Source organism: Tenebrio molitor, chromosome 4 (assembly GCF_963966145.1).
Source record: "Tenebrio molitor chromosome 4, icTenMoli1.1, whole genome shotgun sequence".
Classification (NCBI taxonomy): domain Eukaryota; kingdom Metazoa; phylum Arthropoda; class Insecta; order Coleoptera; family Tenebrionidae; genus Tenebrio; species Tenebrio molitor.
Window position 1 is genome coordinate 10522784 of NC_091049.1, and position 18883 is coordinate 10541666.

Consider the following 18883-nt stretch of genomic DNA (forward strand, 5'->3'; position numbering starts at 1 on the left):
GATATGTAATGTTAAAATATACAGCATTAAAACAGGACTTTTTAATTTTGTAGGTTGAAATTTGCCAGAACAATTTTCGGTAATTGTTCACTTTAACTACTTCTGGAATTTCCGCGTTTTTTCTGGCTAGACAGCCTCAGGACGTCCTCCTACATCGTTTCCCACCAGTCAAACCTTGTGCAAATGAAAATTTTCCTTACCCTTTAGTTATACTAAGACTTGGCGCGACCTTGACGCGACCTTGAAATACAACAAGAGATTAAAAAAAGGCATTTGCACAAGATTTCAATGGTGGGACACGATCTAGGAGGACCCTCTGAGGCTGTCTAGCCAGAAAAAACGCGAAAATTCCAGAAGTAGTTAAAGTAAACAATTACCCAATTTTCGGCTATAATATAACTAGTGGTATGATTTATCGATGATATTATGAGTGAAATGTCCTGCTTCAATTACACGAATTTAATATCATTGATGATTAATTATACCACGTGTTATATTCGATGAGACAATATAATGAATGAAATACAAAATTATTCATTTATTTGTCAAACTGACAAATTTATTTCAATCAAAAATCATAACGACGAAAGTAAATAAGATAATAATTTTTTTGTTTTTTATTATCGCTGTGATAGCCATGCAACTAAGGACTTTACGCATTTTCATTGGATCATTCATGATCACGTGATACATGAATTATATTGTCAAAGGAGTTAACTATTTTTTTTATTATGCCCAATAGTGTGTGTGATCAAAAAAATTTCAGATCAAGTATGCTTTGGACTGTCACTCGACACATGTACTCGTATTTACATGGGGTAAACGACATCCTAAAGCACTCTTAATGTGAAATTTATTTGATCACATGATAGTTTATCAGTCGATATTGACTATTCTTATTTGACAACTCCAGTCCAGAAAATTATACTTCATTCATTTAAGCTATGTAGTAATAAAACTACGTGATTGTCGCCTGCTTGCTCGGTATTGGACAACTGGATTAAATAGAAATGAAACGACAAAAGATGTAAAGCGTATGCAAATAAGGTTTCAATGAAACTTTCTATGTTAATTGCCATACAATTAATCTCAGTAGGTACTGTCGCGAGCAAAAAATTTTGGTCGTCAATGTCATTGCAAAATTTGGTTAGATTGTCACAAATCAGAAAAATTTCCCTGCCTGATTATGCCCATGTCAACAAAATGTCAAAAAAATTTATTAATCAATGTCAATTAATGTCATACAACATGATGATATTATACTATTATAGGTTATGAATGTTATGATATTTACGACTGTTTTACAATGGACCATTTTCCATTGTATCAAAGCATGATTTTGACGACCAGTTTTTTTTGCTCGCCACAGTACATTACTTGTTTGTAATAAATAGATAATAGGTACATATTTTGTTTTTTCTATGAAAGTTATTTGTACAACTTTGAATCTACAACGTGATCAAGAATGACTGAATCTGTTGGTAACAATGAAAATTTGAATGATTTTGGTACCACTGTAATCTAAACGCATTTCCGGTTGTCAGCTTTGACAGAGTTGACAGGCGAATTTGACGTTTACCATCAAAGGGTCATTTTTGTAATAGCATGAACATACCCGACATAACCTAATTTTTTTTTAATGTCTTGTCAAGTTAAAACATCCGGTCAGTGCCAATTACGAAACAGAAAAACACCAATATTTTTCAATTGTTTCATTGCCAACAGACTCAGTCATTGTTGATCACGCTGTATTTCATGTAATAATTATCTAAAAATGTTTTCAAATGGAAAAAGAATTATGATAATTGTAAATCTTTTTTTATGTATAATTTAATTAATCAATAACTTAAAAACTCATTGTTAGTTTCAAAATCTCTCTGAACTAGCATCATGGGGCATGGTTAATGAAAGATCAATATTTTTACACAGGCAACCGCGTCATTACCCGGAAACCTACAATCTCATAAGCTTTCAGTTCCCGATAAGACTTAAAAATAAATCCGGAATTCCAGACAAAGCAAATAAAACCAGTTCCCGTCCGTAAAACGAGGAGCTGCGGTTTGTGTTCTTCCCGTCCCCAGGGGAGTGATAACGATACATATAGTGAAATTTTTTTAATAAACAATTGTCAGTGTCAAAATGAAGTAAAAAACCATACTGTACCACCCTAAAATTTGGACATATGGACCATCTGTATAACAATTTGACACCAAATCATGGTTAAGGTTATGTTCACTTCACTTCCCGTACCTTTCTTCCATGAATTCATTTTCAAAACAAATTGAATGAGAAATCAGGAGAAACCTTTTCGAATTTGAAATAAACTCTCGCTCGTTAGGGCGCAGGCTCAGTTACATAAAAAAATGTTGACACTCAATGTGACCAATCGTATTATCATGAAAATCACAGTTTGGCTCATACCAACAAGACAACGTTTTGACAATTGTTTATTAAAAAAATTCAACTATAGGACCTTGCAACATTTTGGTTGCAATGACTAATGTGACAAGTGGTTGTTTTATCAACAAGGTATATTAAAGCAGAGGAAGACAAAATCGGAATTCACTGCGTGTAAAAAGGCTATGTATCCACCGGTATGTCAGATGTCAGATAGATGACAGCTGTTAGATGAGATGACACACCGGTGGATGTAAAAACTTCAGGTCAGTGGTAACTCAGCAATCTAAGGTACTGAGCAAGAATTTGTGAAGTGCAAATGGGTGTCAGATGTAAACTGCTTTTTCTTGAAAAGAAAAATTCTTTTCTTGAAATATTCAACTGGACAGGTCAGAAGCAATGTTTTAATTTCATTTTAATTGTTCCATTCGGTAGAAGTAGTTTCTATTGGAAAGTATTGAAAACGATAAAAAGGAGTTTTCCGCGCACCACCCTGTATAACGCTACCCAAAAATGTATTGTATTTTAAAAAATACGCGAACAAGTGTTTTATTCAAAGTATCTACTTTGTTGCAATAATTTTGATAATAAGAAAAATAAGTCGATTAAAATAAAAAGCAAATTAAGTATATTTCTTCTTGCACCGTTTTGGCTCAAAGCCAATATAAAAAACGACACGATACATTCGCTAAAATTATACACATGAATTTAGCTGTTAAATTCAATTTATTAAAGAATACACAACCACATTATAGTTATACACCAGAAAGTTGTTTGGAAAATGACAGTTACAAGTTATATTTTGATAGAACAATTTTAACTGACATTCATATTAAGCATAACAGACCAGACATTATAATTTTAAATAAACAACAAAAGCAAGCATAACTTTTAGATATAGCTGTTCCAAATTCACATAATATAACACAGACATACGAGTATAACACAAAAATTAATAAATATTTAGAGCTGTCCGTTGCTATGAGAAATCTTTGGTGTTTAGAAAAAATTTAGATTTTACCACTTGTAATTTCAGCAACGGGAATAGTACCGCAATCTCTTTTTAAAAATTTAAAAATTCTGGATTTAGATAACACATTGGTAGTTGAAATTCAAAAAGGTATATTATTATACTCATGTCACATCGTGAGGAAGTTCCTTAACATTGACACAGAACATAATACACAACAAAGTCAAAATGCGTAGGCAAGACGCCGGTAATTATGTTGATAAGCACTGCACTATTACTTGATAGTAATATCCGTAATAGTGTATGTACTCCGGCAAAATTGCCGTGCCGCCGGGTGGAGGTGGGATAATTACTATACAGTGAATTTTTTTATCAATGAGGAATTTACATGGTATAAACTTGATTTTGTCAATGGTTTTTCTACAGCTAATTTCAAAATTATTATTCGCACACTTCTAACTTGCTTAATTTTTTACAAGTTCTGATAGTTTTTTTAATATGTAGTTATTTACGTGACACGCTTAGTAAATTAATCTTTACGGGCGGGCTGTCTTTTGTGGGATGAGTGACGAAGGAACGAGTCTCATAAGCCAGTAAGTAATACTGTCAGAACTTTTGTGAAAATTGTTGCGAAAAGAAAGATTGGATTTTATGCCCGGTGAAGACTCTGAAGGTGATTTTCTTGAAGTGCAAGAAAATACCCACGGAATTACCAACGCTGCAAGTCCGGTTCTCTACTGATTCGATCCAAAGAACGGTATATAAATGACTTTCGAAAACGGATCAAAATGCATTATTAACATATGTAATTGCAACAATTGATACAGGGTGTCCCCAAAAAAAAAGACGAGTCCATAGCGCCCTTATTTATCGGAGGATTTTAATTATCTATACACCAAAATAAATGGTTGTTAATAGGCTACAAAACGGCTTAATAAATTCACGTATAACTCTAAGGGCTTCAAGACTAAACTGTCAAAATATTTTTTTTTCAAATGGGATTACGTACTTTTTTTTAGTAATTCTGATAGAGATTTTAATTCTGAAAACAACAATGTATCACAAGTATAACTTCACATAAAAAAAATAACAATAACTTTTGAAACAAATGACGAGCACAAAGCGAAAAGCTATCAAAATGCATTGCGTTACAATGTAATAACCAAATTAAGGTAGCTGGAAAAACAAATGACAAATAATAACATGTGGGATTGCGCAGATATGCCGCCAATGTTTAGCGCAAAATGGAACATAGACGATAGCGATTTTTGACATTTTTTTTTGTGAATTTTTGGTATCTAAGTGTATACTTGTGATACATTGTTGTTTTCAGAATAAAAATCTCTATCAGAATTACTAAAAAAAGATATGTTATCCCATTTGAAAAAAAATATTTTGACAGTTTACCCTTGAAGCCCATGGGGCTATACTTGAATTTATTAGGCCATTTTATAGCCTATTAACAACCATTTAATTTGGTGTACAGATAATTAAAATCTTCCGATAAATAACGGAGTTATGGACTCGTCTTCTTCTTTGGGGACACCTGTAGTTAAATTTGTTTGTGTTTATAATAAACTTTTTCAAAAATTATTTCATTATTTTTGATTAATTATTATTTTTGATGAGCATCATGAAATATTACAGGTCTCTTTTACGAGCCTATAAAATATTACAGGGCTCTACCCGTAACTACTCATTTACTTAGTTACCACAAATGCCTGTAAACTGTCATTTACTTAGAAAGTGGAAATACAATTTATTATAATATTAATAATTTTATTATTCGACCATCTTCGAGACCGATTAGGTTACTATTTAACAGTTTGAGCATTTAAAATAGAAAAATACTTGTCCATGTTTCATTAAATAACATTGTTTTCCTGAGACACTTTTTTATCTTTCAAAGTGAGAAATCTTTTAATAATAGAGATTAAAATGTTTGCTTTTCAGTTTTAGAGCTTCGTAATTTATTTCAATGTCAGCGGATACATCCTACTATTTCCTATTAACTTTAACGAAATTTAAAAATGGGTTCAAATTATTAAATTATTAATGTAATGGTAATGTAATCAATTAAAATGGTCTAATAATATGACCTCCCAAAATTCCTGCCCATAAATTCACCTTTTCATAATTTCATTTTAAAACAATACGATATTTAAAATGTCCACGGTAACATTAGGAATGTATTGTGGGTTGCATTTTCAATTCCGCCGGGCTCATTATCACTCCTGAAATACCCGGAAGTATAGCCTTCCTCCAATAATTTTTTAACGTCCTAAATTTACTCGAACTTCCATTCCCTAAATACATTAGCAGGACATTATTTTTTTGTAATAATAAGACACATAATACACATTAAACAAACGTGTCCCTAATTGCGATTATGTTCAATTCAGAGCCCTGCTGCAAAATTTTTCGTGGAAATTTTTTCGTACATACCAATGCAGGTTTAACACTTGCGATAAATACAGGTGCGTCCTAAAAAACGCCGCAAGCCATATCGCCGTTGTTTATGGCTTTAAATCAAACAAAAACTGGAATAAATCACTTTAAAAGCACTATAAGTGCAACATAGACTATTTTTTTTTTCAAAAAGTAATTCAAGGTCAGATGAACTTTGTTTTTTTAAATAGCTTGGTATATTTTTTATTCCGATTTTGAAAGAGATAATTTTTCTGAATCCAACGATATGCCGCATGTTAAAATGCGCTTATTAGTAAACAAGAAAATAAATAAATAAAATAGCATTATTAAAAATTTTTTCCTCGAAAAAAATCACGTTACTATGGAAAACAATCCTAAACGCAATATTTATTACACGTTCTGTCATATTATTTTTTGTTTTTGTTCTTCAGAAAGTATTGTTATTGCGTTTAGGATTGTTTTCCATAGTATACCTGATTTTTTTCCAAGAAAAACTTTCCAATAATGCTATTTTATTTATTTATTTTCGCGGTAACTGTTAAATGTATTTTAACATGCGGCATATCGTTGGATTCAGAAAAATAATCTTTTTCAAAATGGGAATAAAAAAATATACCAAGCTTTTTAAAAAAACAGTTGATTATTATCTGACCTTGAATTACTTTTTGAAAAAAAAAATTGTCTATGTTGTGCTTATGGTGCTTTTAATGTGATTTATTATAGTTTTTGTTTTATTTAAATCAAGCCATAAATAACGGAGATATGGCTTGCGGCGTTTTTTAGGACGCACCCTGTATATCTCCTTAAATAATTACTTGGCATTGGCATGCAATTTTCTTGTAGATTCTCCCACATGCATGTGAATTACAAGGGGTGATTTTTATCTACTTAGCCATGACGAAAACCTGTGACGATCGCAAATTTTTGTTGTCAAGTTGCTGTGACACTTTCATGCTTACCAACCTAATTTGGTTCACATCCATGTGGTAGAGAATTAATTGAAGATGACTCAAGATGCGAAAGGCCTGAAATATCAAGAAAGAATAAGAGTTTCAGTGATTGCCGATGAAGTGGGGATATCGGAAGCTACACTATTAAAAATTTTGCATGAAGATTTAGGAATGAATAATATTTCAGCACTAATTTTACCATTTTGATAATTGGTTTATTTATAATTTCATGCTTTTCATAAATTTTAAAGCTATTGCAACGTCACAACTAAGCTAGAGTGATTTTTCGAACTTGAGTAAAGTCAGAAAGTAACAAGGATTGTCATTCATGTCATTTTTGATAATAAATATAATTTAAAAATTATTCGACCAAATTCACATTCGCTATTCAACGTAGATTTGCGTGACATAAATGTTATGCGCCATTTTTAATACACCCTGTATAATGCGAGACCTGTATTCGTAGAATTTTTCAAAACAGTCTTGATCAGACTTTTATTTAGACACCGGATGTAAATAAAACTTTTAATCTTGTAGTGTTTAAAAAACTTCTAGACATTTTTGTAAAATATCTGGACATTCATAAAGTGGGGTTTATAATTTGCCGGTAAGTAACCTCTTGTCATTTAGTATCTAGGATTAAAAATTACAACAGTCTGATTGGAAAAGTGTATTCAATGATTTTTAGGATTTTTTCCTCACCACATAGAATAAACGTTTCATCAGTTTGTCCCGCTATGAAAAACATCCCATGCCATAAATGTATCACTGTTTTAAAATTTCCATTTTTTATGCAAATATTTATTATAATAGGATTGGTGCTTGTGTGTATTTTTATTAGGCTTGTATTTCTTTATTTATTTTTAGTGTAATGTTTTGCACATTCCAAGGTCATACTTTTAATATTCTACTCATAAGTACATACATACCTAACAATTTTTACGATTACTCCATATTTCTTACTTCTCCTCTGAATATTGATGATTCACTAATTACTTTTTGTTCGATCTATTTTCATATCGTTTCCGGTGAGGAATTTCCTACTAATCGTTTATTGTAAATTTTTTAAATTGTAGTTCTCCTCTTGTGTGTTTAATAATTTCTTTTTTCCACATTTTTATTTTAATTTTACATTATCAACATCCCCTCGAGACAAGTTGTAAAAATAAATCATCCTATTCCAACCCTGTCCAGCATCCGGCGAAAATTCATACAATTGACTTCCGCCGAAATGTCATAATTGAAAGACCTCCCTTGACGCCAACTCGGCAGACCAGCCGTCCACTTCGCACCACATTCTCCATTTCATTACCCTGTCATGTTTCAACCCCCGTCCTGTCCTAATCAGCCGATCGCACTAAAAAACAAAACATGTGGAACCCCAATTAAAACCCCAATTAACGGTCACGTCGATCGTTAAGTGTGGAAATGTGCCGCCTTCAATGGGCCGGAAACGATCCCCGTGGTCGGTAGTGGTGGGGGTAACTACCCCCGGAACCCGGTTTATCAATGAGGCCCGCACTCGGGTCATTCCCGGCAAAGATAGCGTCGGAAACGGCAGTATTTTGTTTCGGGTGTTTGTTTGTTGAACATCTGTCAGCGGACACGTGCTCCTCGCGCCAACTTGATTTAGTAAACATCGACACGACGGGATAAGGTAAGCGGTGCGCTGTACTAATACTAATTTATCTGATTAATATTTAATTAGGTGATTATTGTTTAATTGGGCGTAATCGACAGGAATTGGGTGGTTGTTCGACGGCTCTGAATAGCCGAAATCGACAAAAATGTCCGTTCTTTTGCATATTTTAAATGAATGAAACGGAAAAAATGATAATGGCAATTGAAAATCGGTGATAATAAGTTTCCTTTTCCTGTCAGTATGGTCAAACAGGGCTTTTATATAGGCAAGGATACGGATATCCTGTCTATCGACGTCCTTTACATGTGTGCGTTTATTACAAATGTATGTAAATAATGCCCTCCTCTCAGATTAGTCGCTTCGTTTAGTAATTATCGGCGCGCTTTCGCTACACATTAACGCAAATTTGTGAGTCTTGACTTTTTCCTTTGATTTTGTTGTCTTTCTGTGTGTGCGTGTGTATTTTTTTGTTGTGGTGTTTGTTGTGATACGTAACATATGGGTCTGGGCTATGTAAGGCAACACCCTCTTTTGCTCTAAATGGCCCCTTATCGATCCTAACGGCTTTAGCACACTCTAGTTATTTCAAGTTTGCCGACGAACATGTGACGCCCACAGAAGTAAAACTTCGTAGATTGCTCGCTCTGATGTCAAAGATTTCTGTCTTAAACGGTAGTGGTTAGGACTTTTTACTTTTTGTCACTTGCTTCTTGTGCATGTGGCAATGATGTGATACAAATCACTAACCAATTTTACTAATTTTACTGTCGAAAAAATAAATCAGGTGATCACTTTCAACATTGTGCAATTTATTGCATTTTTTAATTTGCCTGATGTCCTATATCAAATTGTCATTGGTACCTAGATTGAACTTTCTGTCGTGAGATATTGGCACTTGACTTTGATAAGCATTTTGTAAAAATAATAATATTAAATGTACTATGCTTATTCAGTTGAATAAGTCTTACTCATAAACCTCACTACTTTCCAAGAAGTAAAGTCCACATTGTAGCAAAAATGATAATCAAAAATTTTATAAGAATTGAAGGATTAATATACAGTGCTTACCAAGAAGATCGCATCGTATGGGAATTTTTTAAATTCATTGATTCAGTTATTACCTGACATCCGTTCATTTGACATTTGACGTTTAAAAAACCAAATTGGGTTTGTGTTGAATATTTCGAAGAGAGTTATAGGAAGAGTTGGCTTTAATGAGATTTTATGCCTGTGTACATTTTCAGAATAAAATAAAATAATTATTCACTTATTTTAACAAAAAAATTTAAATTCCCAAATTGAATTTCAATTTGATTGAGAAGAAAATGTATAAGGAAGCAAATCTGTGCTGAAAAGATCTCGCAATAATTTTTATTTTAATATTTATTCATTGTGAGCCAATTTTCGAAATATCGTAACTTTGATGCAATTTTTTTTTTTTAGAATTTCGTTTTGAAAATTTGTACACGGGCATAAAAACTGACTAGAATCAACTTTCTGCTATAATATTCTCCGATAGGTATATTTAACAGAAACCTTATTTTCGAATTTTTTTTGAGAAAATGTAAAATTTGAGATGTACTTAATATCTGTTCACGTTGGAATGAACATCAGTGGTGCAAATCGCACACATTTGGCATTAACTTTCATATGAGTTGTCATAGTAGCAGGTCAGTTATATTTGCACCACTGATGTTCATTCCAACGTGAACAGAAATTACCTGAAATCAGGTGATAACTTTTATCCATCATATTTTTAATATTTAAGTAATCAGTCACGATTGCCGTAGAAAAATGTTTGCCAAACCGATGAATAAATATTTTCGTATAAATATGGTGCAAACTTCTTGGTAAACACTGATTTGGAGCGTTGCACTTTCAATTCACTTTCTGTACGTTTTTTATATCACAGTATTTTTGCTGTAATCATAATCTAAAACGATCTCTCTTTTTCGTGTATTTTTTTAAATTTTTGTTTCCATTCATCTATTTTATTTTACATATGTATATGTATGTTACTATCTGCTGACTTAACAAAAAAATGTGTGCTTAATACCGGGTGACTATAAATAAATGTGACCTTTTTTCATAGGTTGGTAATACTATTGTTGGTTATTCTGGTGTTTAATGTGATAATTGACATAAACATAGGCGTACTCGTCTATTTGACACAATTTATTAATACATATAATGTCAATATAACGTACGTACGCCAATGTATTGATTAACATGTCAGGTTGCAGGTCATGTTGCAAAAGTAATTTTTGAAAAATGTTCCCAACTTAAGAAAAGAAATCACATACATTTATACTCACTCATTTATACTAAAATTAGTATATTAAATAGAGTTGGCTTAATCCTTGTTCCTAGGGACGTTTTTCAATTATAATTGGCTGCACTTTTATTGTCAAAATTGTCGTTATCTGCTTTTAAATAAAATTGCTCATTAACAAAATGTTTCTAGAATGAAAATAAAATATAAATATTATGTTAACTACTATTTAAATTTGCTTGAATTGACTTCACAAATTTTTGAAAACCAGGTTACCAACTCAAATTTAACTCTCAAACACCCCTAGGAACCAGGATCGAGCCTACTTTCTCTTATATACCACTCTAATTTATACCACTTGTCCACGAGTTTTTAAAAATTAGTACTTAGTACTAGTAAAATATAAAATAAATAAATCGTGATGTGTTTCCCTTTTTCTCAATATCGGGACATTCTAGTTGACTGAAATATAAAGGATATACAATGTGATCAAGAAGGACTGTTTGAGTTGGTAATACATACTGAATTTTATTTTTAAATGGTACAACTGGAGTAACTTCCAATTGTTGACGGCTTGGCACTGACAACCAGATCACTGACATTTTACAATTAATTTTTATTCTCATAACCTAACATTTTGTCGCTATTAAGGTTAAGTCATATACTATCTGTCAAATAAACCAGCAAAACATGTACTTACAGTTCCAGTGTTACAAATAGCCGAATAAAAAAGTGTTCTTAATTGTATTGCCAATTCAAACAGTCGTTCGTAAATACCGTGCGATCGAAAAAAAATCGACCATCATGGTTCAGTTGGCAGCCCTAGTTTAATTATTATTGTATTTGACAACCGTTAAGTTTCTGTATTTCAGGTTAGAAAACTTAAATATGTATATTTCTTTGACAACAGCAACATTTCAACTAGGCCTGCCAACTGAACCAAGGTGGTCATAGTTTACTTAATACATATTATTTTGTTGTGATAACAAAAATTATCTCAATTTTGCCATTCTTAGAAATTATCTTTCTATCTTTTTTTAAAGGATTTTGAATTCTTTAAAAGGTCATTAACACGTCTGAAGTCAATGTTAGATTTTTTTATATTTTATAGTCTTCTCCAATGCCCTTAAGATTACAACCTTACTCAACAATTTAGTCTATTTTGCTTTTATTTGAAGAATTTTAGTTAAAAATAGTATTTTCATTATTATAGTCTAAAATCCCTTTGCCAGAATTATTGGATTAGTAAGATTCTTACATTTTTGAAGTGGTTTATTTGAAAAAATAAAGCTTAAGTAGATATGGTCCACTTAAAAAAATATTTGCTTAAAAAATTAACCTCAAATAGCGTCATAAATAATAATCAGAACAGCTATAGCGATAATAAAAAAAAAACACTGAAAATTTTCGAAATCATTAAAAACTCAGTCAATCTGTGACATGTTGAACCTGGTCGCTTACAGGTTTTGTCCTTGTCAACGCTCCGGAAGTGATTAATCATTAATCACCTCCCACTTTTCGGAATGCGATCGGCCGTCTACATTTTCGTTACGTCAGCGGTGATGAATTCGTCCGGGTCTTTCTGAGGGTAGTTTTAGACACAGGAAGGGGTGTTTCCTCATCAATGCCGTTTCCGCCAGTTTCTCACCGAATGACATCCGCAAAATAAAAATAAACAAAGCCTATTCAGTCTTTAATAACGTAAAGTTTCCCCATTTCAGAACGTATTTTGATCCAAGATAGGTCACTACATGAGGATGGCACTGCAGACCGCCGACGCCGCCCCCGTACGATATGGACCCACCGAAAGATGGCAGCGACTGAACTTTGAAGAGGAAGAGGAGAGCTTACCAAAAGGTAACAATTAAAATTATTTAAATAATTTCGAGAGCTCGGGTTTATTTATACGAGGTGACATCGAAAACTAGCTCGCTCGGCTTTATTTTATTTACGTTTCATTTTATTTATTTATGTTTATTATTTATAAGAATAACAAAAAATGACATAAAGAAATAAATAATTAATAAAATTAAATAATTAAATAAATTAAAATATTTGCCAATATATTTTTTTGAGAACAGAATCCTTATTGTTTATTATATCGAGCGATCAAATTAATTTGTAATCGAGTTATCCATGAATCCGAAATCGTATGTCGTTACTCGAACTCTACGCTCCAATAAACACAGCTTGAAACACAGGTTAGATCTGAACATATGAATCGCAAAAGACATACGGATTCAAATCCATGGATGACTCGATTACAAATTAATTTGATCCCTCGATTTTTAATCATTCACGTTTCAAGAAATATGTCTTAAAAGTGTGTTGTTTTTTTTCTAAATTTAAGCATGACTTGATCCTTTTCCTGACAACCGTTATTACAGCCGATTTAATTTGTATTGTTAGATCCGAGGCAGTGGACGAGGGAACATGTGGCACAATGGATCAATTTGGTTACTCAACAGCACGGATTACCTGAAGTGCCTTCTTCCAGGTTTCTGATGAACGGAAAGGCTTTGTGTCTGATGTCACTCAGCATGTTTCTCAGTCGAGTGCCGCTCGGAGGGAAGCTTTTGTACAAAGATTTTCAGTTGAGGTTGTGCGCGGCCCTTTACGGGGTTGAACAGTGAAAAAAGATATTACTGATATTTTAGATGTTAGATGTTAATTATTGTTAGACGATACAATTAGATGGCACTTGGCAGGGAGGTCTCTGGTTCATTGTAAAATTTAATCTTCTGGGATGTAATCTACATTTGTTCGGTGTTTTCTAGCCGATAGTGTTATCCTAGTCATGTAAATAAAATAAATGTTTAATGTTTTACTGTAATTATTTTATTGCTTTTTATAAAAGGTATTAAAATACAGGTACGCTTAGTTTTTAATCAAATAGGTATATCAATCTCTGACTGTGTATATGTACCGTTTTAAATCTTTGTGTGAAAAGGTCATTATTCTGCTGATTTCCAGTAAAAATAAAAGTTTTTTGTATCAAATTTTATTTCTATTTTGTCTCTGCACCTTTAATTTTTCAAAGTCACTTATTGTCCAGTAGAACGTTTAAATCTCCATCTGGAAGGCTTCCAGAATCTGCTAGAGCATAACCTACAAACGTTTTGCAATATTTTGATATTTTAAAAGACAAATGTTTCAATTATAATCTAAAGACCACAGGAAGGAATTATAAAGTTGCCGCACTATTGATCAAACAATGTGGCAAAACATTTTTGAAAGTAAGCGCAGAAGAGTAGGTAATCAAATGTTTGGAATATACAGGTGTCCCAAAAATGGCGTACTAACGGTGCACTACGGTGTAGAAGAGACTACCGTAAACGTCAGAAATATGTTTAAAACATTCTATTGGACTTATTTGCTGATTTGGTGGTCCTTGAAAGTGGCACTTTACAGGAAAATTATTTTGAAATATATGTATTAAATTGTCATGACAGCTACATCTAATCGTACATATAATCACAAAGTACAGGATTACGCACTACCAATATCTAATCCTGCACAATAGTGAATTTAGAAGCTTTGGAAATCGAAAAAAATATTTTAAATCCACTACGGTAACATTGCAAGGTAATGATGTACGAGTACATCTTTATTTACATTGTATTACCGTTAATAATAATAATAATTTATTTTTTTGTCTGAAAATTTTTTTCCATATTTTTTTCGTGTACATTTAAACATCCTAGATACGGTATAGTATTTTAAAATTCGTAAGGAATTTTGGCTTAAGTCATAAATAAACCGAACAAAGACCCTACTTAAAGAAATTTATTGTGATATTGTACCTGTCAATCACTAGGCGGTCTCGGAGAAAAAAATTACCTGGGGTAGTACTCAAAATATTTGTCGGAGACCGTCTAGTGATTGACAGGCACAATATGACAATAAATTTCTTTAACTAGGGTCTTTGTTCGGTTTATTTAGGGCTTAAGTCAGAATTCCTTAGGAAGTTACAAGCACTATAGTAAGTAGTTAGTACGCCATTTTTGGGACACCCTGTATCAATTTTTTCTTTGAAATCAATGTATGTACCCATTTGTTTTTGAGGTATGTTTTCTATCATTTCTCAATAACATTTCAATCACTTGAACAAACGAAATTTATTGTGGGGTGATTTGATTTAATTACTTGTTACAATTTTTTAAATTTAAATTAGATTATTTTGAAGCCCCTTGTTCTTAGGCAACCAAGTAATCACATCAATTTACTTTTAGTACAGTATAGTTACGTTATGTATTGTGGGTGGTAAATTTCGCAGCCAGTTACGATGTAAAAAACATTTATAATAGCACCGTATCTTGAAGCTTCATTCACATTGGAATAATTAGTGTTGAAATTAGCAGGTGAAATTAACGCAGTCATTAAGGCTGCTTAATACCAATTCTCAGCTAGGTGTGTGATAAAATAACACTGAAGAAAGTACGTTTTATTTGAATTAATTGCATGGAACTAGGTCCTTCGATTAAAAAAAAGGTCTATTTCTTAATTAATTAATTGAAAACTGTTTTGTAGGAATGACGGATTCTTGCTTAAAAATAATTATACTTAGATATTAGATATCATGTTAAAAATATGTATAAGCAATGTGTAGCTCATAAAAATATCTATGGAACTAAGTTCTTCAATTTTTGAAAAAAGGTTTATAGAAGGTAAATAAATAAAAAGTAAACAGCCCATGGTACATTTGAGAACATAAGCTGGCAGGATTTGGGATAATCGGATTGCTCCTCAGTCTCCCAAATTGGGCTAAAAACTGTTTTTGTGTATCAGTATTTTTTAGTCATTGATGTTTCATTTTCAAATAAATTTATTGAATTCTTTTCATTTTCAGTACCAAACACTAAACTACATAATACTATACTAATGAATTTTAAGAATTTGAATATACCTAAAATGCCTTTCACAATATTACTGTAGACGTCTTTAATCTCATTTTGCAAATTTTTCCAAAATTACCTGCTGTTAATTAATTTGCAAATTCGTTCTTGGTGCCATTCGTGTTTGTTATTTTCTTCTTTTTTTTTTGGTATCAGCTAAATCTACTCGATACATATAGGGTACATATTTCACAAGTGATAATGAACCCGACGGAATTGAAAATGCAACCTACAATACATAGACCGATTCAGTAACTTTCCGATCCTAACGAAATTTAAATGCAGCCAGTAATACGTTATTCAGTGATAACTTGATATACATACTTCGTTCAGCGAGAGATTGGGAGATTTTATATAATTGTATTAAATTAACCCAACACTGCAAAATGGACTAGAATACATTAATTAGAGCATAATTTCAGGGTAAAAATGTTACTGCTTGAAGGATACAGTGCGTTCGTAAAGTTCGGAATAAATTCGATAAAATTGTAAGTATTAATTTCTGAGAAAAATCCTCGAAGAGGTCAACTTTGTTTTTAAAAAGTGCATGTTGTACGTTATTTAAGTTGATAGCTTGTCTCCTAATAATGACGTCATCAATATTTTTTTTAAATGACAACCCTTACTTTTTTCATCTTTTTCTGGCAGACCTTCTTAGTACTTAAACGACTGATGAAAAAAAATTATACCTTACATAACAATTATTTTGAGAAAATGACAAATTTTACTTAAAAAATTTAACTTAATTTTTGCCTCCCGCCAACTATTTGCCACTCACTTTGTACACTGCGCTCAATAATGTCAGGGCTTATTTGTTCCGGTTCAGTGCGAATTCTCTACCGCAAATCGTTCTAAATTGTTTGGTCATTAAAATAAACCTTCCATTGTAACTAAATCAACTGAAAAAAAATTAAGTTAAAAATTATGTAAATTAAATTTTTTGAAGTAAAATTTGTCATTTTCTCAAAAAAATTGTTATGTAAGGTGTCGATTTTTTTCACTGATCGTTTAGCTAGTACGAAGGCGTACCAGAAAAATAAGAAAAAAATAGGGGTTGTTATTTAAAAAAAATATTGATGACGTCATTATTAGGAGATGACAAGCTGTCAATATAAGCAAAGTACTGAACAATATGCACTTTTTAAAAACAAAGTTCACCTGTTCAAGGATTTTTCTCAGAAATTAATACTTACAGTTTTATCGAATTTATTCCGAATTTTACGAACGCACTGTATATTTCAAATTTTACGTGCGCTAGGTACAATGGGCTTCAAAAAAAACGGGAAATGAAATTTGACCTAATGTGAATTGGAAATTTAATTTGTCAATTTATGTCAATTTGTGTCTGTGACAGTAGTATTTCTGACACATAAATGCAATTTTTTAATCTAAATTCTAAAAGGTCGTTTCAAACAATAAAAATATAATAAAATCTGACAGAACTTTTTCTGACAGTTCCTGTTTTTTTTGAAGCCAACCGTACTACTTTCTCTACGTAGAATTTAGTGATTTTTACGTCAACCAATCTCTGGCTGGACAAATTAATTATACATTTATTTACTATGAAATTTGGACACTCCTGGCATTATTGACAATCACTTGACAGTTCTTTTTTCTCCAATGACAAAAGGATCGGAATAATATTGATATATGATGAGTCAGATTCTTAAATAAAAAAAAAGTATTGTTGATTAGTGCCATTTTAAAATTTTTATAGTTGAGACTTTTGTGAGGGATGTCCAAACCATACAAAACTTTAAAATAATTTATGTTTTTGGATCAAGGTATGAATGAAAAGCGTATTGCTGGCTGCATTTAAATTTCGTTAGGCTCGGAATAGTTATTTGGATCACTAGACCAGAAAATGATATTTTGCGAGTGTGAGTGGTATTGCGTAGCCAAGGCGCCTAGCCGAGGCAACACGAGCACTCGCAAAACATTTTCTGGACGTGTAGGTAATCCACAAAATTTTTCATGCCGACAAATTTAAATCATTTTTAAAAAGTAAAACATTATTCATTAACGAGTTCGTGTGTAAATTGGGCTTTTTTTGGCATGAGTGGGCCAGTTTAAAACGCGAGTGAAACGAACATTTTAAAGGCCCACGATGTGTGAGCATGAAAAAAAATTCCGCGAGTCACCGGTAGAGGGCAACGTTTTTAAGCGCCATTTTGGGCACAACACCCACGGAAAAAAATCATATAGTTTTTTGCAATACATTTTTACAGGGTAGGTATTTTTCGAGTGGTAATGAGCCCAACGGAATTGAAAAAATGCAACCCACAATACATTTTCAAAGTTAATGTGGCTATTTTAAATATCGTATTGTTTTAAAATTAAATTATGAATCAATAATGGCTTTGCTTCCAGTAATTTTATTTGTCACAATTGACATTTACGAAAAATTTAAAATACGACGATTAAAATGAATTCGAACGATGAGAAAACCGACGTGATCCTGATTTATGCTATGGCGAATGTAATAAAAATGCTTCTGCCGTTGGGCGTTTATGCAGACAGTAAACATTTTCCCAAAAACTCTTCGTTTTTCACAATTTCATTTAACCAAACGAATGACGTGTATGTCAAAATTTACGAAACACGCAGCTAACTAGGTTTGATGTTTTTTAAATCAAAAAACAAATATCCACGTTAACTTGCAAATGCAGACTGATTCACATACATTTTCATGCCGCCGGACGTTATCGACGGTTTTGCATGATTCAAAATCCGCCGGGAACGTTAAATTCCCGGCCTAGTACTTACAAAAGTGACCTTGGTTAAAAATTCACTAGAGAATGGGCTGACAGCTGACAGCATTGATTCTTAAATGTTAACAAAGTTTGACATAGAAGTTACTTTGCTTGAATTAAATAAACTACAATTTTATTAAGGGTGCCTAAAATAGTAGTTTATTTAACGAGTTTGTGTGTAAATGGGGCACTTTATGGCATGAGTGGGTCAGTTTAAAACACGAGTGAAACGAGCGTTTTAAGCATGTTTTAAGGCCCCGAATGCCATAAAGAGCTCAATTTACACACGAACGAGTTGAATACAACGTTTTTTTTTGTTTGACGAGCCCTTTTTAAAGGCTCCAAATCGCTTAAAATCTTTAAAATTAGCTTGACGTTTCGTTTTGACAAGTTGTGACATTTATCAAAATCCGTTCACACAGGAGAAAATTCTCAAATTCTGACAGTGTTGAACAAAAAAAAGGCAATTAATTATTGTGCATACATCTTTTAAAACAACACATTTACTTAAGTCGGCCCCACACTTGTGTTATTCGTCCACGATTCAATGTTCTCCATGATGATGACATCACTT

The 18883-nt window shown here is 32.3% G+C and overlaps 1 protein-coding gene across 1 annotated transcript; it reads left to right on the plus strand.

Moving 5' to 3' along the window:
• The first annotated feature begins 12418 nt into the window (after window positions 1–12418).
• On the plus strand, window positions 12419–13294 carry edl (ETS-domain lacking). Its single transcript, XM_069044485.1, has 2 exons — window positions 12419–12518; window positions 13071–13294. Exons 1-2 carry the CDS (start codon window positions 12419–12421, stop codon window positions 13292–13294), a joined length of 324 nt encoding a protein of 107 aa, XP_068900586.1.
• The last annotated feature ends 5589 nt before the right edge of the window (window positions 13295–18883 follow it).

Bases quoted from the DNA above. Each gene is read 5' to 3' on its own strand.
- edl (XM_069044485.1), top strand. From the start codon at position 12,419: ATGGCACTGCAGACCGCCGACGCCGCCCCCGTACGATATGGACCCACC. The intron at 12,519-13,070 runs GTAACAATTAAA...TTGTATTGTTAG, and splicing joins AGAGGAGAGCTTACCAAAAG to ATCCGAGGCAGTGGACGAGG.